The following is a 26948-nucleotide window of genomic DNA, read 5'->3' as shown; positions in this document are numbered from 1 at the left end:
AAAACTTCTCTAAAGAACTGTCAAAAATTGAAATTATTCACACACAAAAAGGGGAGAGGGTACGGTGCTCACCTACTAGACAACAAAAGAAGAGCCTCTGACACAATCCACGAAGAACTAGAAAGTAAAGAGCTTCAATACTTTGAAGTTTGTCCTTAAACTGCAGTTTCTCTCAAAAGGTTAATCTTGATCTTTACCTTTTCCTGATAATGCATGGTGCAGGTTAGCGAGGACAAGCGATGGCCCAGAAAGGGCAGAACTAGAACACAATCTATTTCAAGGGAGAATACAGAGAACTGAGCCAGGGCCATATGAACATAATTTTTGCAGTTGCAAACAGCCTGATTCACAGAATCGGCCTGTTCGCGAAAGCAAAAAGGCATTTTGGTATGTATGAATTCCAAAGTTTGATTCAATAACACTTTAATGAATCGTAAATTGGAATTGTGAATACATACCAATTCAGTATTTGGAAGTGGAGCTCCTTCCAACTACCAAATTACAGTGGTATATATTGTTTTGAGACCGAATTGCAGTTGCATATTGTTTTTTCCCCCAAACTACTAAAAAGGTACTGGTAACCATTTGCAAATGGGAAGGGGTCCCCAAAGGATCCATTCCCATTTTAGAATACAAACAAAAATATAGATATATTTTTAGAGGAGGCAGTGGTCCATGGAAGTTTCATTTTCTATTAATTTGTTTAAAAAAGATTGCTTTATAAAAAGCAATCACACACGGTGGCCTGCTGACCCAGCAGGCCACTATCCCTGTGCTGGTGCTCATTCCTAATGGGTCACAATCTGCAGCCTACCTCATTAATATTCATGATGTAGGTCTATTTGCGACCCACTAGGAAACGCTTTTTAAGAGATAAGATGTCTTACATTAGGAATTGCAATTTCCTAAGAATCGGAATTTGAAGATCTCAATTCTAGATTTTTACACATCTGGCCCCATATCACAGTGAAGCTCCAATAAATGATGACCGTGAAGATGCATTTTCCGATCCTACCTTCGTATCAGACTGATCTGTTCCTAGATTACCTGTCCCCAACACACTACTCCCAGTCTACTGGCTCAAAATGTTTTATAACAAGCCCTTTCTGTAAAATGTGTGTAATCTTCCTGATTAATATATATGTTGAACCGTTTCTCTTTGAGCAGTGGTATTGCTCTCATTCTCCTATGGAATGAGCTGGCTAAAATTTATTAAAGGAAGCTTATAACAGAGGATGATATAATTTAAGACCACACTTATTATAATTGGTTCACTCTGAGAGATTATACTGGGCATTTACCACTACACATTACCACGCTAAAATGCAAAGTCGCGCAATGATAGCGCCTCCTGAAGCTGTCAAATTGGAGCTCCGCTATAAGTAACGCGGACTAAAGCAGCGTGGACAGTGTGCTGATGACAGAACCATAGTGTGTGAGTGACGACACTGACTAATGCACACACACTGCAGTGAGTTGCATTGTCTGCTGCCTCCCCTGTTGTAAATTTGTTGAGAAAAGTTTTGAATCGTGATAATCTCTGCCAAGTGCATTGGGTCGTGCCGGCCAGTCCTGGGGCTGGCTCAGCTGCGTTTGCTGGCTCAATTCACTGCAGCCGCCTTCATGTGACCTGGCGTCATGTAGACTGGAGGTACAAGCAGGCAGGAGATGTTGAGCCGACACCAAGACTCAAACCTGGCTCCCTAGTTCCAAACTCGGCAGTTTTTTTCGTTAACACCACATTCTCTCACTTATCCTTGTAACTGAGCACGAGGCTGCCAAAGCTCACACTGAGTGACAGTCACAAGGCAAGTAGAGCTGCTTCGCAGCACGGGAAGAACCTGGCACAGAAAAAAAAACACCTAAAGTCTAGCTTCTAAGAGCTGATAATCTGGTTGCACGTTGAAAATCTGGCAAAGCCTACTCTGCCTTTAAACCCTCTGAGTGGACAGATAATTGCTGTTGATAATTAAGTTCGCATAAAGTGTTGTATAACGCTTGTCCCAGTCAATAGTGATCATTTACCAACATGGTGGATTCTAGGAGTTGCGTTTTTCATTCTCTTCAATGATCGTAGATTCGCTTACAATTGATATTTAAAGGTCATATAGTATGCAAAAAAAAAACAATCTGCAAAATTTGAAATTCTTTGTGTCTTTGTGCATGCATGTCTGCCTGTATGTGTTTCTGGTTGTGGTAGTGATTGGAAATGGCAAATGAATGCTATAGTTGGGAAGAGGCCCCACATGTTGTGCGACTGACATTTAGTCCATCCCTGCTTTTTAGCCAAGGTCACTTAGCGCCCTGGGCTTTTTTGCCCCTCCTAAACCATTATGTAGAAAAAAATGAGTATTTTCTGATTTTTTTATTTCATTTCAAGAACAATTGTTTCCTTCTATTCAAAATAATGCTGTCCAATGCCAAAGTGTCACATATATGGTATTAATGTCGAACATAAGGACACATTTAATTGAATCCAATAACTGCATGGGTCACAGTCCTTTCAAAACCATCAAAACCTATTTTTTAAAAAAATAAAGTTGTTTCCAAACTGCAAGCCATAAGGTTTAATGAAAGGTTATTCCAACTATAGTAGGTCTTTTGAGTCCATTGCAGAACACAATGTTTGTGTGATGGCCACTCATTGTTACATTTCATTTTATATAGTTAATATATAACAATATGTGCAACAGATGAAACAATTAAAAAAATTGTCGAGCCTAGAAATTCTCATTTATGCTAAGAATTTAATGACACAAAAGAAACAGCAATACAGTGCACATTGAGCACTGTAAACATTATCTAAATAATCTTTCAAGCCATCAGCTATACTGGTACTATTATATTAATTGTTAACTTATATACATCACAGAATCTTGAAAAGATTGAAGAGGGTTACATTACCATTCTGGAAGAAACTAAGCAGGATTATCCTTCGTTGCTTGGACCATTAATATGTTAAAAACATTGTCCAAGCCTCAGTTAATTGATTACCATCTTTTAAGTAAGACTACTTATAGTGCCCATTAATGTGTTTGTGGGATTAAAACAAAGCTAAATAACAAATGTTTCCAAACGTTGAACCTACTTATTCGGTGTCTAAAGAATTTGCTTGACTGCTTCCAGAAAGCAATGCACTTTGGAAAGATGTTGCTTGTGATTTTTGGGATGGATTTAGATTCAATTCAGGCATTTAGTATATTTTAGAGATAGCACAAATGTTTCTGCAAACCAACGTTTTCTCTTCCAGAACCTTCTCCAGCATTTCCTAGGAGTACAATATAGTAGCACTACCATGTCTCCAAAGTGGCTTTTTGGAAATCCCACACCACAAAATCATGTACAAACTAACTAAGATTCTGCGGATTAGTTTGCACCACTGAATGATAAGTGACAAAACTCAAGCACTCATTCTTCAGTACGATTGCTTTATGTGGGATACATCCAGCACTATACCCGGTATAACTAAGGGGTTATCTGATAATACCATTTCAAATATTGAAGTGTCAACTGCACCCTCTTCAAAGTTAGTTAAAAGTACAAAAAAGTTACTACCTAAAAGACTTTTGTGAGCAGAGACGTTTTTCTCAAGTGGGTGCAGACTGTCATGATGTTTAACGACTTTAATCACTGCCACAAAACTAGAGCTCCCTACACTGATAAAGCGAATTTCATTCCCCAATTTCAGATTCAATACATTAAAATGATATTCTATTTTTCGGTCTTCATTAAGTTTGTGAGCATCCTGAAAAACTAGTTATCCTCGGAATTATGGTCCAGCAGAACCAGCTGGCTAGATCGCCCTCCCTTCCGAATGAGGGATTTATTTCACTCCCATGCATCAGGTTCTCACGAATAGAACCACACTTTCAGATTTTAAGAAAGTATCTAAAAGCAGTGTACTGTATTTTTGTTAAGATACATTCCTGATCTTTCTCCTGTAAACACGTTTTTAGCAAGCGGAATGAGCACTTTCCTCTTATATCGGCTGTTGCAGCATCCTGTGGTCAAGAAATGACATTTAAACAGATAATCACAAATAGAGATGTCAATATGAAAGAGTGCTTGTTAAACGTAACCATTGTGTAACAAGTTATTTATTACACAACCTGTGCCTACATTCAATACTAAGCACAGCACCAAACTGTTTCCATTTATGTCTAAAGCATTTCCCACCAGGCGCTGAAAGGGCATTCAGGAAGCAGATTTATATCAAAGCATTAGTTGACCTTTTCTGGACCATGACAACGCCCTATATTGATACAATCCAGGAAGTACCTTGGACCTCACAGATGGTTTTATAGTACTATATAAATGCAGAAATCATGAAAATGTAGGCAGTATTTGGCATCACACGCTTGTAGATTTTAGATACACATTTCAAATTAAATTGCCGCAGTCTTCATGCATACAGCTCAACATGTCACAAGGGAAAACAGAAGATAACAATAAGATCCATCATACTACAAACCAAAACACTAACACCCAGACAGGCTATTGAAGGGTAAACAACTTCACTTCCAACAGTCGTAACACTGGATTAGACACCCCACAATTACATCTACAGCAAGCCAGCCACTACATAGCTTTGAAAAATGGCTGAATTCTAAGTCAGGAGACAAGAAGATTCTCTCAGACACACAAGCAACATACTCCGGGGAGACATACGATAAAACAGTGTGACAGAAGACAACCAGAATTTGGTAAACATTAAATACAAAGAAATGTAATAGTCTCTCAAAGGGAAAAGATTTCACCAGCCAGCGCTACAGTCAAAGAAATACTGATATGTGCCTTCTTATTGGCACTATACCACTAACACTGCACACATGGAAACCCTCCAAATCCCCAAACTGCTGGTGGGGATGTGGGATCCAGGATCACTACTGCACCTGTTCTCGAACCGCCCTAAACTCACCAGGCACTGGGAGATGTTTTTCACAGACTTTGATGAAATGTTTAACTGCACAACCTTGAGACTGATCCCCTCCATCATTTTGGGGTTTGATGCCAGGCTTTCATAGCATCTGACCTCCTAGGGGAAAGCAAATTACTATGCCATTGTGTGCGGCCAAGTGATATTGGGACTTGGGGGACTGATAGAACACCTGATGATACTCTGTGGCTACACAAAGCTTGGGAGCTCCTAAGCTTGGAATCAATCTCCTTGATTATCGAGCAAAAAGGGTATGACAGAAAAATGCTGGAAACTATGCCTGAAACTGCCCTCCAAGGAGTTTAGATAATTGATTTGCCCCAGATAGCTTAAAGTTCAACATCTAACAGCGTGGAACGAAAAGCAGTTAAGCAACGCATGTAATGACTATTACAGAAGACAGGCGGTCAACTCCATACATCAGGAGAGGTGAATTAACAGCCATACAGATGGTAGCTTTTCAGAGGTGGGCTTGGGATAGGAGTGGCAAAGGGAGGGAGAAGATTATCTTGGTTTGTTTTTTTAACCAGCCAGCCACTGTGATAAAGGCAGGGCCATGTGCTAAACGAAACCAATATTATAGATTTATTTTAGGCTTGCATAAACGAAAACACCCAACATCTGCACATCTAACAAACCAACACTGAACAAAATTCCCCAGTGCCCACTCAAAAACTTAAATGCAAAGCTTTATGGGGAAAACTCAATCAATTATCAAATGATAAAGTACACCAATGACATCTGCATCACTTCATTATCATGACCTCTACAAGCTCACTTTAACGATATTCTAATAAGGATTATCAGTAACCAAAAATTAGATTTTTGTCTTCCAAGACCATCAAAGCGGATTAGCAAAACATAGAAATTCTTTATCATTACTAACATGAAGCCAATGTGCCATAGTAAACATTCAGATTTTCCATAACACTGTCAGTTCTCTGGGGAAATCAAGCATCTAGAACCACCACCAATGAAACACCATGCAGCTGGAACTGGAAGGGATGCAAGTCTCAACCACTACAACTACACAGCTGCTGGTACCAAGCGGCAAACCCATGCTCCTATGAAGATGAGACAGACCATGCAGCAACACCCAGCGCTCGCAAGACTACAGAAGCTCAAATGCATCAGTGCAGTGATATCACAATGTGCAAGAACATCAGAACTGTGCATGCTTTTGTGCCACGCTGCTGTGTGTTTATGATTCACACATTACTCTTGGGCATACCTAAACACTGGACATGCCGTCTTCGTTGAAAAACTGCGCCAAAAGCCCAGATCCAAAACAGGAGTGAAAGTGTTCATGTGCATAAAAAAGAGAAATGCCATTTATAAAATAAACTATCATCACAAGCTACTTCATCAGGTGGATCACTAGCTCATTTAGTTGGCCTCAATGTACTAGCACACATTTGGATTATCTACTAACTCGCCAAACACTGTTTTACAGTTGCCCACCTATCCTAATGGGCGCCCGAAAGGATCAGTCCTTTAACAACTTCTGTCTATAACTGCATGTCAGTAACCTCTCCCCTGGCTTCTCAGATTTCCTCTGTGCTAATACCATCTAGATTTCTTCTTTCCAAGTTGTACACAAGTCCTCCAAGATCTACAGTTCAAAGTCGTACATAACTAGAAGGTTCTACCGCTGTTGATGCTGAATTCAGTCTCCACGTTAACTCCTTGCCTCCCCTAGTTAATTTTCTTAAATTGCAACACAAACTATGTATTCTCCATAGACACAAACACTACTATTTACCCCCCACGAAGGATGTCTAAATGCCTAAAACCTAGTTTTATTTAAAAACGTATACTAGTGTACAGATCAATCAGACCTCAAATATCTAGTCGACGCCCTATCGCACTAATCACAATCTTTCCTTTGCTAATCATAACTTTCATTACACCTAAAGCACCCTTTGAACCCCTCTCCCACTGATTGATTTGTGATTTTCACAGCCCACTTCATTGAACGCCTTACCATCTGCCATATAGGGATCACTCTTTCTAGGAGGCCGCACCAAAAGAACAGGTCACAACTCATACATTATGGCAGCTATCCACTTTACTGTATCGCTATACTCGTACAGCCTTAGCTAGACAGCTTTTAATGTTCTACCTAGAATTAGGCCTTATCAATCATATCCTTATATAGTTTAAATATATTACTATCTTAAATTCACTATACATATACACAATCCAAACTTCCTTGGCAAATACCCCATCACATATGCGAAGTACAACATTCCTGGTATAAACGCGTTGCTAAATAAACTAATATGCATTGATACAAGTACCTGCAAACAAGGATTATGCATAAAATCAATATGAGGTACAACATCGTTCATCAACACAGACTGCCAGCAGAAGTGCATTTTATACTTTAAATTCAAAGCTATTAATAGGTTACATTTGCTAAACTGCCTAATTAAACCATACATTTTTATTTTTTATATGCCAAAGCATGTATGTTACTATTCAGTGGAGTATTACAAGTCTCGCATTATTAAAGCACTTATGAAGTCCAAAATGATAATATGAATATTGGTGGTCAAACCACGTAAAATAGGGGAATCGGGGTGAATTTTGCTTCACTCTTTTCAACAACTTTTTGTCCTTGATGACTATAGTTGATTTTCATTAAAAATAATGCATCCCCTTTTTGAAAATTAGTTCGTTTTCGTGAAAACGAAATATTTTGATCAGCCTTTGGCTTTTGGAACTAAGTTTGTAATCAATTAGTTTCTAAATGTTTGCCAGGCGATGGAGACAACCATTAGGGCAATTCTAGAAATCCAATTGGCACCCTCTTTATGCACCTTTGGTCAAGTGATTTCTTTGCTAGTAAAAGTCTTTAACTCTATATATGCATTTTGATATCTAAAAAACATGTTCGGTAATTTCCACCAAAACCCAGAATCTTGAATCTTCCCTGTGTTTTTTTCCTAATGTTTCTGTAAACTGGCTCTCAGCTGTTCTATTTTGCTTTGCCTTGCATTGCTGCATTACATAGTCATTTTATCTTCATTTTCATTGTACTGTTTCTATGTTCACCACACTCTGGCCAGGTTCTGTTTAAGAAATCATACTTTGTGTCTTGAGTTAAGAGGTCAGCAATAGCTTCTCCTTAGTGCACTTTCTTTTCATGCAAATTAAGGTCATCCTTGTTGCAGTCTTCTCTTTTGTAGTCAGGACATGCTCACCACGGGTACAAAGATGAACCAAATCATTAACGTAACACTTACATTAAAAAAAAAACAACATTTTGGAGCAATTAAATATGTATACAAGAATGGAACAGGCACCAAAATGAAGGTATTTAAAGGAGTGCGTGTTCAAAGAAAATCTCTACCTCAGGTTTTCCACTAAGTACTATATTTTACAAATCTTTGCGGTGAAAAGTGGTGCTTGGAATGGTGCAAAGTGTAAGCTTTATGAAAGCATAAATACTTCACATTTTCTATAAATGTACCTTTTTAATGTACCAAGTCTCCAACCCTTGCCAAGAAGTTCATTTAACAGGAAATCTCAGTAAGACATCTTAATGCTAGCTACCATCTCTAAACGCCATAAAAAGTTCACAACACCACGCTTTACTAAAGGCTGCGCTATACAGGGAGTACACTATAAAGTCGGGCTTAGGACCATAACGCCGCAAAGCAGCTGAAATGATGCCACAGCCGTCGAGAGGCAGAAGTTGGGAAGGCGGGGCAGATGAGGTGGTCAGGTGGAATGTAGCAGGTGTGTGATCAGCTCGTCGGCCTGGAAAATATACAAGTTTACATGGCGATCCATACGGTGTTAGTTCCTCTAACTCGCTAGATACGACAGATGGCGGCGAGCAGAGGAGCCCCGCCGCAGAGCAATTCGTCGGCACGGATGGCACTGTGTAGCTGCCGTACACACTCCTCCGTAGGCAACTTACTCTGCCTGCTGAGCACACTCGTCAGACCACACTAGGGCAAGTGTATAGCACCCGGGACCTACTTCCCGGCAACCCAGCAGCAGATCGCGCTCACAGCACCTGCAAATCTCCTGTGCTGCCAGTTCAAAATCACCATTGGCATTTCACCCCCTGTGCATCCATGCTCCTGTTGCCCATCAAGAAGCCCTCCAAGGTAAGGGCCACGTTTCTGCCAGCAGGTGCAGGTGCCCAAATGATCACCCTGCCAGTGGCCATCTTGGATTGGCACAGCCTACCAACAGCTTTCCTCTCTTGAGCCAACATCCCAGTGGAGGCAGCCCTCTCAGTTGAGTGGCAGACAGTGATGGTCCATGTACTCTTCACCTACAATGAAGACGCAGGGCACACATCGAGTCTCCAACCACTGTGTCTACTGACAGACGATCCAAGTATGACGCTGCCACGAGCCACCCCCCCCCCCACCCCAGTTCGACACATCGAGAAAAACACTTCATTGGTGCGCAATTGGCTGAATGGATTAAAACATTTAACAACTTAACTGAGGCACTGGAAGAACCGGATGAGACCAGTGATTAGATACCTCAAGAACGTTCATAGAATATCTAAGAAGCCTTCAAGAAGATTCAAAAAGTGGATGCCAACATGTACCAAACGTTGAAAGACTAGCTTGTCAAGAAGTTCCCCACAGCCACTAACGTAGACTATGAACGATACAGAGTTAACAAAGCCTACCAACAACCAGGAGAATCAATGGAGGACTTCATAGAATGCCTGGAAGGCCTCCTCAAACACTGCAGTTTTAACGAATTTACCAATTAAGAATCCATGCGCCACAGTATTATCTATGGCGGTCAATCTAAAGCCTTCAGAAGACGCATGCTCAGTGAAACTGGCAAGAAGCTGGCTGCAGACTGGTAGAAGAGAGTACTGAAAGTAAAAAGTGGCTGCTATGGAAGTGGGCGTGACCATCAAAGACCGTGCTGGCTATGAGGAGCCATCACCGGGTACGCAAAGACCAGTACAAACCGCATGCCCTGGAAGCTGCAAAAAAGTGCTAAAGGTGCGGTCTGGCATACCTTCATGACGAGAAGGGTCCAGCCATTGGACAAGTTTGCAAGGGCTATGGAAAGGAAAATCATTTCAAATCATTTCAAATAGGTCATGTCCAGGCAAAGCACCCACCTCCCAAATGCAGTAGACTAAGACAGGCGATAAGAACTGATGCCACCACAAGGCAAGTCTGGTGAAAGAACCACACATCACATGCAGACCATTTATACAGCATGCAGATGTCAACTGCCCACCACGCTTTCCTAACAGTCCACTATGTCACCAGCCAGTGATGTTTACACAGACATGTGGATGGTCGTGCGAGGAACTTTAGTATTGACAGAGGTGCTTTGGTCAATGTAATCAGTGGGCGAGACCTAGCAGGCCTCTATGATCATGTGCAGCTGGCTGATATTTGATGGAAAATCTATGTGTGAGCAGAGGACAAACCAATACATTGAATAGGAAAATACACAGCACCACTAAACTACAAGGGGCAAAGTGCCCTCGCCACGTTATACATCCCGGATGGCTGACCACCAGTGCCCAGAGTCCTCAGTTTGCCCACTGCCAACAGTCTGGGACTCATGCATTTACACCCTGAGAAAGAACTATCCACCAGGTGCAACTGCAGACAACCACCCACAACTGTCCAGTTGTTTACCTGAAATTGAATGGTTACTCTATTCCATGGATTGACAGAGGGAGGTCAATGTGATGCCATTTGACCGTTTCTCTTAACTAACCCAGTCCCGAAGATCACAAAGTCACCGATCAAGGTCTATACATGGGCTGCATCCAAACCGTTACCCAGGTACAGCTCATTCAATGTAACCTCATTCAATGTAACATGAACATTAGGGGAGAGGATGTAGACTCAGTTAGGGTGGCTGATTATAATCTGGGGAACTGGGTTCAAGCCTCAGCAAGGACGCTCAAAATCCTGTGATTCTGGACATATCACTTAATCTCCCCGTCCTTATAAAAAATGAATGTGTCCTTGTGTAATCAACTGGTGCTTATGTAAAGCGCTCTGATACCGGATACCTTTGGGTCAAGTTTGCGTTACATAAAACTCCGAAAGAACACATGGCAAAACACCATTATGACACAGATAAATGTGCTACAAGGCAAAGTGTTGGAGGCTTGCCTCCTCAGATTCTCCACAGCAGCTAACATGAGTCATCTCCATCAACTACCACCCTTAGACAGACCAGGGCATCACTTTAATTCCCCGCTCCCTTCAGTGGCCTAGGCAAACTGAAAGATGTTTGTGTTCACCTCCACATTGATGAATGCTCACCTGGCACAGAGTTGCATTCCACTTACAAGAAGCAGTAGAAAAAGATCAAAAACCTCCTTAGCCTCGACATTATTGAACCGTCCAAAGGCCTCACTCCCTGGGTGTCCCCAAACGTTGTCTTCCACAAGACCAGAAAGTGAGATGTCCGAATTTCCATTTATATGCTCCAGCCTAACAAGGCAACTAAACATGAAAGTCACCCAGGTTTGCTTATCGCAGACATGATCACCCAGCTCAATGGAGCAAAACAGCTCTTCCTGCTCAACCTGAATAAGGGCCATTATCAAATCAAACTGGAACAACGCTGCTACAACACAACCTTCGCCACACACATAGGACTCTTTGGTTACAAGAGACTGATCTTGCCCAGCTTTCAGCTGCTGAAATCTTCCAGGTGGTCATTTGCTGGGTTCTTCAACCAGTATCCAACACATTTAACTACAGTGACAGCATTTTATTCTTTGGTGCTACACGCAAGGCACATGATGTAGCACTGAACAAGACTTGCCACCTACAGTGTGGGGCTGGTCTCACCACCGATAAATGAGTTCCATTAAAGCAGACTGAAATTCTTTGTGCAGCTGTTTACGGAAGAAGGGATGATGCCCAATCCAGACAAAGTAGCTGCCCTCAAAGCTACAAGTCCATCAAGAGAAATCATGCTCAATTCCTTTTTGGGTGTTGCAAGTGGTGTCAGATACATTCAAGATTATGCCACCAGAAGAGCTCCACTTTGACACCTCACAGGACAGAAGGTGGCTTTCCAGTGGAACCCGGAATGCAGACGGGTTGCAGCAAATAAAAGGAGCAAAGGCCACTGTCATGTCCTACTTTGACCCTAAACTGTCCACAGAGGTGACTGTTTACGCTAGCCCAGTGGAACTTGGAGCCATCCTGGCACAACACTCTGGAACCCCGGAGGCCAAGCGCCATGTCGTCTCCTGTAGCAGCAGAAGCCTCTCCGATCCAGAGAAATCCTATTCTCAACTTGAGGAGAGTCTTGTATTGGTGTAGGTAACATTTCCAGTTCTTCCTTTATGGCAAAGTGTTCATCTTCATGATCACCAGGCTCTCATTGTTGGAAATCCCAAAGCTAAATTGCCCCCAGAATTGAATGGCAGGCATACGCCTACAGGACTAGGACTATGCTAGCGTTCACATACCAAGAAAGGAATACAACCCAGCTGACTTCTCTAGACAGGCATTACACCAATCGAAGCAGCACTCATGCGTTGCCGAGGAATGTCTTTAATTCATAGTCATTGTACCAGCTACAGACGTTCAAGAAATGTATTTAAAGCATACTATCACGTCAGATAAATAAAACATTTGGATTTGAACATAGGAAAACAAGTAGGAAATCAAAAATGAAAAGGTACCCATAACTATTTGTTAGAAAAACAGTTTGTTATATTCTAAGGGGATCACGCATCATGATTACCAATAGCCTCCGAAAACAAGCCGACCTGGCGCATGAAGGGCACTGCGGGATAGTCGCCACCAAATGGGCCCTCTAAGTCAAACTATGGTTCCAAAGGTTAGATGCCATAGTAGAGATGGAACTGCGAAAATGCCTCCTATGCACCGGTTTATCATCAGCCACAAGACAACTACCCATGGAGAGGTCAGAAATACCAGAGTGTGTGTGGGAGTGGATAGCAGTAGACTTATTCAGTCCACTTGAATCCGGCCAGCATCTTCTGGTGGTAGTGGACGAATAGTCACGATTTCCGCTAGTCAAAATGGTCCACAGCTGCCATGGTAATCCGGACCCTGGATGACATCTTTGCAACGTGTGGATTTTACAAAGTCCTGAAGTCTGACAGCGGGCACCCATTTACTATCAGGGGCTTCAGAGAGTTCCCAAACCTCTTAGGCATTGCACCTCATTGGATAACCTCGCTTTGGCCCCAAGCCAACATAGTAGTAGAACAGTTCATGGGCACGCCCAAGCAAGCCGTACAGAGATCCACCTAAGGTGTTGCGCTTGAAGAGGCCCTCTGTCAAGTTCTGGGGTCTATCGACTAAGCCTCACTCAACCAAATAGGACAGCCACGCTCATGTTTGGCCAATCTGTCGGCACCAAATTGCCCCAATGGTTGCAAGAGCGCCAGGTGAAACCAGGACAAGGTTAAGGCCACTCACCGGGATAAGAAGATTAAAGCATATGCCGAAACCAAGCGGCGAGTACAGGAAATACTCCCTGAATAGGTAGTGGTCAAGCAGAGATAGAAGAAAACGGACACCCCCCTTTGAATCCAAACCACTCCAAGTGACCGCAAGAAAAGGGAGCATGGTCAAGGCGCCTCGCCCCAGCAAGTCCATTACTCTGAACACGTCGCACTTAAAGACCACAGCCTCCATGCAAACAATCAAATCTTCCATGGAAAGACTATGAACCCTGAGATACCAGTAAACGCCCCTCTTGACCTGGCTGCCAAAGAACAAACTGTTAGGGTTTACCAGACGTTCAGGTCACCTGATAACTAGACCTTGACAGCTTATTGAAGACATTCAGACTCATGAAGAACCGGGGTCAATGTTTAAACGGGGGAAGGTGTAGAGTCTGGCTTAGGACTGAGGCAGCGAAGCAGCTAAAGGAACATCACGGCCGGCAGAAGCTGGGGGGGGGGGGCAGATGAGGTAATCAGGTGGAAAGTGGCAAGCGTTTGATCAGCTCGCTGGCCTAGAAAATAATAAAGCTTACACAGCCATTCACACTTTGTTGTGTCCTCTATCCACACAATCGACATCCACAAAAACAGATTTTATCACCAGCATGGTTTACATTCTCTGTAGTACAGAAAGTAAATGCTAATTTATATATAAATCATTACAAGTGTATACACACAAACCCCCCCAAAAAGAAGAAATAGAAACGTCAATTTGCAAATTCTATTCAAATTCACTCCAATAGGTGCACATCATACAAATGGACCACACAGCTAGTCTAATGGAACTTCAAAAGGTTGACTGATTGCACATCTAAATGTCAAAACGGCACCAAGTCGTATCCCCATAAAAGGTGCAAAGCTCAGTCGAAATTTGGCGTAATGCTCCAGTCAGATGAGCTACTTCGCACATATTCACTACACTATGCAAGCTCTGCCCTTCAGTTTCTGCAATGCCTCCCAAGCCTTACATGTACCTTTATACAGTGTACTGAAAACAGCTGACCAGTACAATGACCTTATGTACGGCTCTGCATATTGATTATCCAGGGGGGGGCAAAACTCACCTTCTCTCATTCTGTGTGATTGTTCCCTTCTCTAATTTTGCGGCAATTGAAGACAACACCTTGCTGGCATCATTTGCAAAGTCCAAGTCACGCACCTCTGCTGGAGAAACTGGTACAATGGCAAATGCCTCCTTGTCTTCCTTTACTGGGGATGTTCCGATCTAATATCAAAAGAGCATAACGATTATTAGCCTTACTACTAGTCCTTCCTAGAGGACTAAGGTTACAGAATCAAAGTGCACACTACCATTTGAACCTGGGGCGCTGGAGCCACATCTTAGAGATATGTTGGTTGTAGGGAAGGTAGGGCAAGTCTGATTCTATTGGAACCCCAGAAAGGATTCAGAAGAGAGCAATGTAGTATGGCAGATGTCACAGTTGCTGAATATCATGCAGTTTCAACTTTTTTACAGTTATTGTCTGGGAGTGCAAAGTTCAGACTGGAGCAACAGACTTTCCAGAGTGTGCATATAGGCAGATACATTTAGTACCTAATGTTTGTTAGATGCATCCTTTACATGAGAATTTCTCACATTCTCAATGCTATTACTATAAGTATCTTACAATCAATCCCAACCTCAATGCTATACCCTTTCATAGTTCCAAACCGGTACTCTAAATACTCTACTGTACACTATTACACTCCCAATCATATAACCCTCAGTTGGACACAGAAACCATAACCCAATTTACTCCAACGTTTACATGAACCCATCACCTACCAAACCATAAACCTTACCCAAAATACAAGTGTATTAAATTAACACATTTTATTCCTTTCTACTATTCACAACCCTGTCGAAATTAAAATCTACACTTTTAATTTCTTCTAGATTACCATTTTGTATAGATTTCGTAGCAACTGCTTTTTTGATATTAGTGTTGCACCTTTGTTTAGCGGAACACTAAACTGGCATATCTTATATGGCAGTGAGACTACGATCCTATCCCAATGCGGTGCTGACTCCATATTCGAGACTCTTAACAGGTGCATACCAGTTACTCGTCCTGACAATACTGGGTGTGCTGGAAACCTATTCCCACTTCTTCCTCACCAACAAGAATTAAGTACTGGCCTTTGAAGCCAAACAGTCCAAAAGAAAAGGTAGATACTTACTCTGAGCATTACTGGCTTCTCCTCATCCTTGTCAATGGGTGTGTTGGTACTGTGGACCCAGGTGTTCGTACAGAGATGTCTAAGCCTTACATAAGAGTTCCTAAAGGAAATGGGCAGAAACAATGACTAAGATAAACTCAATAAAGGCATCACATGCTATTGCCATTTCGTCATTCAGATGCATTTCTTCACAATCTGATTCAACCCCATCCCTCAAATGAGATGGTTTCCTTTCCAGCACAATATTAACCTTGAGAAACATTCAGAAGAACCAGACGCCTCAGCAAGAAAGCACTAGCCATGTTATAACTGCATCAATTCAGCATCCACCACTAAGATTCCTTGGTGCAGCCACAACTCATGCCATCTGAAAACTTCAAAATGAAAAGGTCTGAACTATAAACTATTTTTGTGACTTCTGAGGATGAGACTCTGCATCCCAGGCAGTTTCCAGTCTTCCAGTTTTTACTGTAGACCTTTGAAACCACTCCACCGCAGCTCACACAACACAAGCCAGCCAAGACCTACATTCCCGATTTTCATTATCCCTCCAATCTGGTGCCATTTTACAATTACAGCCCACAAAACTTATCACTCATACGGATGACAAAGAATCAAAGTTTCACAAGATGTTTTTTCCCAAATGTATTTTTTTGTTGCTAAATACTACCGTGGGACAAGGCTGTCTCCTCCTCGGAGAGTGGTTGGATCCAGCTCAAAGATGGAAGAAATGTCACTCCCTTCGGGAACGGACACCAGTGTATACATCATTTTTTCTTGGACATTTCGGAGTCTGGCTCGAGCAGCTTCCTGCTCTGGATCCATCTGTGGAGAATTGAAAAAAACAAACCAATGGCCCAAAGATTTTACCAGAGTATAATCACAGTTCCTGTAAACAGAAAAATGCAATACCAGGAGTTTTTTATAATCTCTAAATAACTTTCAAAGCTACTGCTACTCAAGGCTGCCAGTAGGCCCAAAGACTCCCAAACAGCAGTAGAATGGCAACCATATGGCCCCAGTAAGCATACATCTCAGCAAATCCATTTAATAGCGCTGCACGACTGTCAAACAGAGGCAAATAAAAGTGACAGGGTGCATAATGAGGTTCTGTACTACGAGCACAGCGATAGTCCGATTGCCACTGGATCTTGTAACTACTGTAACAATGCGGTTCTGAGGAAATTACAATTGAAACACTACTCACACTAACTTTTCTTTTTACTTATTTACATTACAGATATTCATAACGTAGGTGCAGAGATACTGATAAGCCACGAACCACTTTGATCAACTGGCAAAGGATTAGAATCCAGGGCTTCAGTTACAAGGTCAGCAACAAGGGCACTAGACCAAATCTTCATACACTTTGTAACTAGGTGTGCACAGTTTTTGCAGTTGAATGGCAACCACAGGAGCAGAAAAGAACAACTACAATTGGAAATTACCAAAGCAATCTCTATTCTCAACTCTAGTAGTGTGCAGAACATATTTGGTGCTTGAAATTGTATTAACACAACAGTAAGTTGATTGTGTCTTTACTACCAATAGAGCTTTAAATGGGGGAATGTTTAAAGAAAGGATACGTAGGCAACAACTTATTACAGCTGGTTGACAATGACAAGACTTTAGATTTTTCTTGTCAACAGGAATAATTAAACTTCAAAAAGGCCTGCCACAAAACACAAAATTATGCAACTTCCGGCCCTGCATCCTAGGCCTCAGAGTAGTGTCAAGAAGCCCTATAGACAATGGAAACCAGCCAAACACAATCGTCTGTAGTCCAAAACACAGCATAACAAAATGATTGCCCCAAGGACACTGCTTATCTTGACTGAGCTAAGGGGCAACTAGAGGAAAAGAAAAACAGTAGTATCTCCTGAGCAATTAGGTGCACCTCTAACACCACCCTGGCTCTACAGATATAGAAGGAATTCCAGGAAAAATACCCTTTGGTAAGAGCTAAAATGGATAATACCTTAGGAAAGCAATCATTGAAGACTGAGTGAAACCACAAGAAGACATCGATCTTATGGACAAATAACCAGAACCGCACATGCATCAATCATTCGCCCGAAATCAAAACATTGAGGTGTACTACACAGCAAATTCACAGACAACACAGATCTGACACATGAGCACGTTTTAGCCATTCTATAACTAGCACAGCAAACTGAGCACAAAAGTCACATTTACTAGACCGAAAAATCCTTCAGTAAAAGGAACACCGTGAAGCTACACCATGCAACCGAAAGCCAAGTGAGCAAGGACTAAACACTTCATTAGTTTGTCAGATGCGAGGTGAACACTTACAGCAGCTTTTAAGCACACAATCCTAAAATGTCAGAACCCATCTTATACTCTGTGGGTTCTGAAAAGATTCATTTTAATGAAAAACTCTGGTACTAATTTTCCATGTTCGCAAACACTTAATGGTGAGTTACACAGGAACAAGCACTGACCGTTCCCAGGGGATGTATTTTTAAGATGGAAAATAGAGAGAATTGAATAGGACAAGTGCACATGTACAGGGAGTCACGAAATGGACACAATGACAAAGTAGATGGGACCAACATTCAGTGCACCATCACTGACAAATCAAGGTAACAGCACATAAGGGTTGTGGTTCACATTCTACTCACAAGCTTAACCCACCAATGTATTCTCGGACATAAATATAAGTGAGAATGTGTGGACAACCAGATGTCGAAAAGGGATTTATGGTTTGTGCTTAACTTAAGCCAAACAAACGAGTAGGGAACAAGACAATTGATGGCATGGAATGGGAGGATTAGTTCAAAACTAGGGGAGTCTACGGTTCACACAACTAAGGTGAGAGATCTCTGGGTATGGCCAGAAGGACTTTTTTCACACTGTACTTACAAATGGGCAAGGCTGCAGGCCCTCCTCCTCATAGTCAGGATTTACCTGATAGAAGAGAATCATGGGTAAGTGAAAGTCTGTAACCTGTCTGGGTCCTTCATGCAACAACGTATGCCCAATGTAACCTACAAGACTTTGCAGCACCTGTAGGCCCCTTTCCATTTGTGATTTCTGCAGAGGTGGTGTAGTCTTTTGAAGATTGTGTGGTCCTATACCACTCATATATAACATTTACTTAAGTAGAAGATACAAGAATACAGCCATGTTAGCATGCTTTAAAATGTCAAAGAGCTGATGACCGACACTCCACATGAAACACAGAAAACAAGGTGTTTGTTGGCACACTAAGGTATATTGACATGTGGGACCGCAGCATACCTAAAGTTAAACAAAAATAATTTGTTTGCGCCAGGAATGCGCAACAGTCCTTTTAAATGTAAGAATTGCAAAAGAAAGGGGCTCATGGAAATGGATTTAAAATCTATAAAAACTGTTGAAAAAACGTAATATTGAAGCTGACATTCTGGCCACAATTACTTTAAAGAGGGAGCTTTGTTAAACTACGAAAAAGGGACAGGTACTGAAAAAAGGAAAAAATAAAAATAAAGGGGGAAGTAATGAAAAAGGCCAAGAGCAAAATAATTCTTAAAATATTCATCAGGTAAAATAAAAGGATAACATGTTACCCTCCTCACTTAATGAGTAGGAACAACAATCATTAGGTAGAAGTCTAACAGACTGTGCAGCTGCCTGGTTGAAAAGACATATTGGTGACATGCTGCAAGCTTCCCTAGGAATGCATTCCGCCCATTGCACAATTATCAGTTTTTTAATTCCCATTTGCTTGCTTTCTATTTGCTTGCTTTATTTGTTTTAGGCTGTTCCACATGCATTTGCCCCGCACATGGAGCTTAGACTGTTTTCCGCCTCTCTGGCTGGCTCCTTGTATTTTTCCACAAATGCCCGCTATGAGAACTTTTTTTCGTGAGGCACTCCACAAGAGTACGTGTTTTCAGTTGTCTCTTGCATGCTAGTTCAGAAAGCAGTAAATATGCTGTTTTTCTCATTTCTTCTTCCCTGTCTTTCTGCTTGACTGATTCTACCTATCTCTGCTACTACCTGTATCAATCTCGCATGCCTGTGAGGAACAATGTTTGGTCAACAAGATGCTTTATTTTGGTCAATGCTCCTTACTAATAGTATAACAAACAATCCTTTTCCTCAATTTCACGCCCATACCATAGGCGCTGGAAGTAGCGGAGTAGAGGTGCACAAGAACCCCCAAAATAACCATGCTGGAGTTAAGGAGTGAATAAGTAATTAACAGGCCTTTATAGTTTCTTTTTATCTTGTCACATTCTCCGTGCATTAAAAGAGATCACATTTCAGGCTCTAACTTCCAGGGGAGGTTGGTATTAACTTTTTTCCCTGAAAGCAAAGTGAGAAGCTTTATAAGACTATCTTACTGGGTTTGTGAAAGGAAAAGCTGTAGGATTTTTTTTCCTACAACTCAACAAAATTAAAATTCTAGTAAATAAATTGTGCAAATATTTCAGAATATATCCGATTTGAAAAAGTACATATGAATCACTTGTTTTTGCGATTCCGAAGTGTGGTGGAAACATCTTAACTCTTTGGGTGCTTATGACTGAATGGTTCAGTCATGAGCACCAGTGCGCTCCTGTGCTCATGACCGAACCATTCAGTCATGAGTACATGCTCCGAAACTCTCTGCTGCAGACAGCAGAGGGATTTCCTTTTTTTGCCTGGGTAGGTGTGGGAAGAGCTTCCCAAACCTCCCCAGGCCTGTTTAGTACTTTCCTTGCAATGACGATCGCTCACATGGCATGCAATCGTCATTGCAACGAAACAAACTGTTTGTTTCTCCGTTTCGGTGCTTGTGGGGCTCTCAGCCCCCCAAGCACCGACACAGATGGGAGAGGTATTGTTGGAAAGCGGAGAATCTCCCCTTTCCAATGGCACCCTTCCCTAGTGGATCCCTGCTTGAGGATCGCTCCACAAATCTTTCATGTCCACACTGCCCTCCTGTTCTGCTCTTTAATTTAGGTCAAGGTCTTTGATATTTAAGACACACAGATAGAATGTGTCTATAGGTATCTGTAAAGACTGGCGTAACGAAAAGTGAGGGGGCCTCCCTGCACGATACTTAGGGGGGCCCCCTACGGGCTCAATCAGGAGCTCTCCCGGCCAGAGTTAAGTGCCGAGGGGGTCCCTTGGAGCTAGGGCCCCCCCGCACCGCGTGGGCTGCGGGGGCCTGTGTTACGCCCCTGTTTGTAAAGTAAAATGGTATAGAGCACCACTGTAATGTGCAAACTAAAAGCAAAACAAGATCAGTTGTAAAACCAAAGTTAGTACTTTTGTTAAGGCCCTCACTAACTGGTACCTGAACTGAGACCCATGTGTCTGGGTGCACTTGTTTTCTGGAAAGTGATAAAGTACCAAATATTCCTCAAAGTACAATTTTTTTTTTAAAGGTTCTTATGTGCAACTGGAAGTAATACATCCATGTTAAGGATCTGTCCACGAGCTTTCTATTGGCCAACAGGGTCTTTTCTCTGATATAATTGAACTTAAATAGAAACAAAACGGATTTATACAACCAATAGATGCAAGAGGAGTATTTAAAGGCATTTACCCTATCATTAGCAAGCAAAGTTTAATAGATATGATGCAAACTGTGAGAAGAATGAAAACGCAACTATTTGTAAGGACAAAGGAAATAGCTAGGAGTCGCTAGCTAAGTGTATTATGGCTATAACTATTTTGGTCGATTGAATGGTTAATCTGGGCTAAAAATTTGTGAAAGAATGAATCCTTTACTACTAAAAAAATGTATACAGCTATGTTAAGTCATCAGCACTAGAGAGAATGGAAAAAACTCTGAAAGGACGACTAAGCACAACATCTAAAATACAAGATCTGCTTTCAACTCCTATAGTTTTGTCTTTTGGGTTTTGCTTGGTACTTTATATGTTGCCATTTAGAGAGGAGTGGCATGGATAGATTTATTCTTTGCATAGGAAGGAGCGATGCTGATCTCCAGAGCTTGTCCTGGAACAGAATTGTTAGCCTATTGTGTACCTTGATATAGTATATGAGTGAACGAGCAAGCATTGAAAAAGCAAATAGGTCTCATCTATAATAGAGTCCTTGCCTTTGCTAAATTTTTTTTAGCTATGTTGCAAATGTCTGAAAGTAATGTAAATAAACTGTATGACAGCCACCGCTGTCCGCATTATAGTGCTTTTTTATATTCCTTTATGCTGCACTGAAATTAGCGTTGCTGTATAATATGGCTAAAAACATTGACAAAAATAATAGATCTCGCATAGGCAAGACCTATTGGCTTTGCCAAAGCTTGGTATAGAATGCCATATGGTTAAGTAATAAGTATTTATTTAGGGTTTCCAACGGCTGAAGTGCTAATGTTACAGAATGGAGAATGCACTTGCGAGCAGGTGCAAGGTGTCCAGATTCAGAAGCCTTTTAGGACCATACATAAACTGTGAAAATGTGCCATATAAATGCTTAGAACGTAACGAGTTGTAGGTAGAGAAAAAAGTCCAATAAGTCACATCTTTTATTACAGTGATGCTTTAGGCTAGGAGTTAATTTGGGTGCAATGATTACAAAAGCGCCCAAACAAAAAAAACACTGACTGCTTGTTTAGTATGAATCTAGCAATAATTGGTGTTCAGTGTGTTTCCTACACCATTGGGCCCCTGCACCTGCTGCACCATTCAAATCATGGCCCTAGCCCCTGTAAGGTAATGCCACTAGTGACTACTTGTTTAGCAGTACAATATAGCAATGATCTGTGTTCAGTGGGTTACCAAACCTTGTGGCCACTGTGCCAAAGCACCTACTGCAGCATTCAAATCAGGACCCTTGTGCCTGCAAGGTAACTGCAATTGTGACTGCTTGTTTAGTAGCAAACTATAGCAATAGGTGATTAGTAGATTTGCTAGAGCTTGTGGCCCCGTGCCACTCACCGCATCTGCTGCACCATTCAAATCACGGCCCTGGTGCCTGCAAGCGAACTGCTTTTTTAGTAGTAAAATATCTCAAACATCCACGACCCTAGTGCCTTCAAGGACAAATCATTAAATTGTTTCTATCCAGTAAAATATGGGTTCCGCAAAAGACACAGTTGCAGACCAACAATTGCTTTAATAAAAAGTGCCTTTATACTTATCCAATACTCCAAAACGAGTTGCCACAGATGTCAAAGCATATGCTTTACACATCAAAGTGAAAACCAACCATGCTAATTGATCAGATGTCATACTCCTGTGCAAATATGTAGGCAGGAAATCTGAAATCCGCTTTAGAATTTTAGAACCTTAGGAGCACAATCAGGTGTCCCAATTTGATCAAGCATTGATCCCTTTTGGGAATGAGCCTGCATCGTAAAGAGGTGTGTACCCTAATCCAAGTGCCCGACTACTTGCAAAACTGGTATCCACATTAATTTGGCCCTCAAGTCATGCTAATCTAGCATGCCTGTAGAGTTATGTGCATGAAAATGTGAAGTCCGAAACTTGTTCTGATAAAAGGGGGACACCAAGCGCACCTTCATGGTGGGGCTGACTACTGTCAATGCCTTTGGTGCCTCACAGAGGTGGTGGGACTGTACGCTCGGTTTTGTTACTCAGTGTGACTAGGCCTTTTTGTCTATGTCAGCGGAAGCATGCTACTGACCCCTTTTGTGTAAAGTTTTGCAGTTATTTGAAACCAAAAAAAAGTGCATTTAATGTGTGTGTATATTTACAGTCCGCATACAATACCAGCGTGGAATAATAGCACAAGTTACTACTTGTGTAACGTTATATCTGTAAGAGACATTAGTTAGTGATAGATTCCTTACCTTAGAATATCCCCAGGCGTCAGACTGGATCCGGAAATTTTTGCGTAGCAGTCCCCTTGCGCATCGGTAGGCGTCGTCTGCGGCTCCGCGTCCGTCGTCGGCGCCGTGATGACGTCGTCGTACTTAGACGCCGCCTCCGCGTGCTGACGTCCGTTCTTAGACACAGCTTTCCCGCGCCAGAAGCGCTGAGCCATGTTAAAAACCAACACTGGTGCCATTGAAACTAGGGCCCTGAAGGGGATGACCTTAACCCTAGATATCGGTTCGCAGAACGAGGAGGATGGGTGTGTCGGTAAGGAATCTAATACTAATGTCTCTTACAGATATTTTGTTACACAAGTAGTAACTTGTGCATCTGAAAGACGTTAGTGATAGATTCCTTACCTTAGAATAGATACCCCAGCAATACCAACCCGGGTGGTGGGTCTGCAAACCAATAATCACAACAGAAGGTCCTGGAGGACGGAACGGCCAAAGAAGCCATCTCTCCGGACCAGACTGTCCAGGCAATAGTGTCTTGCAAACTTGTGCAGCGAGGCCCACGTAGCTGCCTGGCAAATTTCCTGCAAGGGCACTCCCCGGCCAAGGGCAGTTTTAGTCGCCGTGGCCCAAGTGGAATGAGCCCGCAATCCAACAGGGGGCTCCTTTTTAGCCAAGGAGGAACATGCCTGGATACACAAGATGATCCACCGAGAGATGGTCCGCTTGTGCACCGCCTTTCCCTTCTTAGCGCCCACGTAACCAACAAAGAGTTGGTCATCCACCCGGAACTGGCGTGTGCGATCCAGATAGAATGAGAGCGCACGTTTTGGGTCCAGACGGTGGAGCCTCTCTTCCTCTTTCGAGGGATGCGGAGGCGGAAAGAAGGTGGGCAAAGTGATGGATTGCCCGATGTGGAAGGCCTTGACCACCTTGGGCAGGAAAGACGGCCTAGTCCGCAACACAACCTTGTCCGGATGGACAGAAAGGAAAGGGGGTTTAGAGGAAAGAGCCTGGAGCTCACTCACTCTCCTGGCAGAGGTGATGGCAACCAGGAAAGCAATCTTCAGAGTAAGAAGGCGGAGAGGGCAGTTGTGAAGTGGCTCAAAGGGAGCGCACATCAGAAATGTAAGAACAAGGTTCAAGTCCCACTGAGGCATCACAAACGGAACAGGAGGGAACGTGTGTGTGATGCCCTTCAGAAAACGATTTACAATAGGGGACTTGAACAAAGAAGGTTGATCAGGCAACCTTAGAAAGGCTGAAAGGGCAGAAAGGTAGCCCTTGACAGTGCCCAGAGCAGAGCCCTGCTGGGCAAGAAAAAGAAGGAAGAGAAGAACCTCAGAAAGAGGGGAAGAAAGTGGATCCACAGCCTTTGCTGTGCACCATGCCACAAATCTATTCCACCTGCAGGCGTATACCGATTTTGAGGAGGGACGCCTGGCTGCCTTAATGACATTACAGACTTCAGGAGGCAAGTCAAATGGCCTCAACTGTCGCCGCTCAATCTGCAAGCATGGAGGTGGAGACTAGACAGGTTCGGGTGGAGGACCGTCCCCTGCTGCTGCGACAGAAGGTCCTCCTGAAGAGGCAGACGAACCGGGGGATCGACTGACATACTGATTAGCTCTGGATACCAGTACCTTCGTGCCCAGTCCTGAGCCACAAGGATGACTTGGGCCCGGTCGCGCTTGATCATCTTCAGCACTCTGTGCAGAAGTGGTATAGGCGGAAAGGCTTACAACAGACCGCAACTCCACTCGCGACGAAAAGCGTCTCCGAGCGAGTGCCGCCTTGGAAAGTCCAACGCGCAGAACTGATGACATTGCGCGTTCTCTTCTGTGGCGAATAGATCTAACCAAGGCTCTCTCCACTGCTGAAAGAGGCCTTGTGCCACGTCAGAGTTCAGACGCCATTCGAGATCCATCATGCACCGATTGAGTTAGTCCGCCCTGGCGTTCAGAGAACCTGCCAGGTGTTGAACCACCAGGGTCACGCCCTGATGTTCCAGCCACTGCCAGAGGCGCAGAGCCTCCTGGCAAAGGGTCCACGACCCCACCCCGCCCTGTTTGTTGCAGTACCACATGGCGGTGGTGTTGTCCGTGAACACCTGCACTACACTCCCCCGGACAGAGGGGAGGAATGCCTTCAGTGCTAGACGAATCGCCCGCAGCTCCAAAAGGTTGATATGGAGCCGGGACTCCGCCGGAGACCAGAGGCCTGTGATCTCCGCTCCCATGTGGCCTCCCCAGCCCTGGAGGGACGCGTCCATCACAACTACGTGCTCCGGTTGGGGAAGTGAGAGGGATCTGCCGCTGACCCAATCGCGGTCCATGAGCCATCACTGCAGCTGTCTCGCAGTGCCCTCCGAGATCAGGATATGGTCGGAGAGGTTGCCCTGATGCTGGGCTCACTGAAACTTCAGGTCCCACTGCAGAGCCCTCATCTGCCACCGTGCGTGATGCACCAGAAGGATGCAGGAGGCCATCAGCCCCAGAAGCCGCAGCGTCAGCCTGACCGAGACCCGGGATAAAGGCTGAAAGAGTGGAATCAGAGCCTGAATATCCCGAACCCGCTGTTTGGGCGGATAAACCCGAAACTGCGCTGAGTCCAGAACCGCTCCGATGAAGAGGAGCTTCTGAGAGGGGCACAGGTGTGACTTCGGCACATTGATGGAGAACCCCAGGTGGTGCAGGAGTTCTGCCGTCGTCTGGAGGCGGCAGACGACTGTCTGGGGCGAGCCCGCCTTCAACAACCAGTTGTCGAGGTAGGGGAAGACTGAAACCCCTAACCTGCGCAGATGAGCTGCGACCACCGCCATCACCTTTGTGAACACCCGTGGGGCGCTGGTAAGGCCGAAGGGGAGCACGGTAAACTGAAAGTGCCTGTGGCCAACCGTGCACCGCAGGTAGCGCCAGTGGGCCGGCAGGACGGGGATGTGGAAATAAGCGTCCTGCAAGTCCAACGCTACCATCCAGTCTCCTGGGTCTAGGGCAGCTAAGACCTGAGCCAGTGTCAGCATTTTGAACTTCTCCTTCCGGAGGAAGCCGTTGACGTTCCTTAGGTCCAAGATATGGCGTAGGCCCCCTTTGCCCTTCTTGGGTACCAGAAAGTAGTGGTAGTAGCAACCACACCCTACTTCCGGCCCAGGAAAGCGCTCGATGGCCCCCTTGGCCAAGAGGGCCGTAACTTCCTCCTGCAGAAGTCACAAATGATCCCCCGATACACGGTGGTTCTACAGTGGCATGGCTGGAGGAGTCGCCTCGAAGGGGAGGGAGTAGCCCCTTCGGACAATTTGCAGCACCCACCTGTCCGATGTGACAGTGCGCCAGTGAAGGAGGTGATGGCGAACCCTGCCCCACACTGGCGACACATTGGCCTGAAAGGACTGAGTAGGAGGGTTTCGAGGCAGATGCTGTGGGGGAAGGTGTGGACTGTCCTCGCCGTTGTCCCCGACCGCCGCCACGGCGGTTTCCACAGCCGCCAAAGGGTTGGGCATTACTCTGCGGTACGTGGCTTGCAGCACGTGTGGGTACACCCCTTCCTTGGCCACGAAAGGAGCGAAAGGCACCCGTTTGCTGGCGCGGGGCCGAAAGGCCCAAGGACTTGGCCATAGCCTTGGAGTC

The 26948-nt window shown here is 43.7% G+C and overlaps 1 protein-coding gene across 1 annotated transcript in view; it reads right to left on the bottom strand.

The window, feature by feature from the left end:
- Positions 1-26948, bottom strand: part of ITPR1 (inositol 1,4,5-trisphosphate receptor type 1) — a 1533308-nt gene that overhangs the window by 951884 nt on the left and 554476 nt on the right. The window contains exons 11-13 of the mRNA XM_078661662.1: positions 16243-16397; positions 15573-15672; positions 14456-14616 (exon numbers count right to left, since the gene is read on the bottom strand). Of these exons, the coding sequence (XP_078517788.1) occupies positions 14456-14616; positions 15573-15672; positions 16243-16397 (416 nt within the window). The remainder of the gene's footprint in view (positions 1-14455; positions 14617-15572; positions 15673-16242; positions 16398-26948) is intronic.

This window comes from Lissotriton helveticus, chromosome 9 (genome assembly GCF_964261635.1).
Source record: "Lissotriton helveticus chromosome 9, aLisHel1.1, whole genome shotgun sequence".
Taxonomy (NCBI): domain Eukaryota; kingdom Metazoa; phylum Chordata; class Amphibia; order Caudata; family Salamandridae; genus Lissotriton; species Lissotriton helveticus.
Note: the sequence above shows the minus strand (reverse complement) of the source record. Positions and strands in the feature narration are given on the sequence as shown.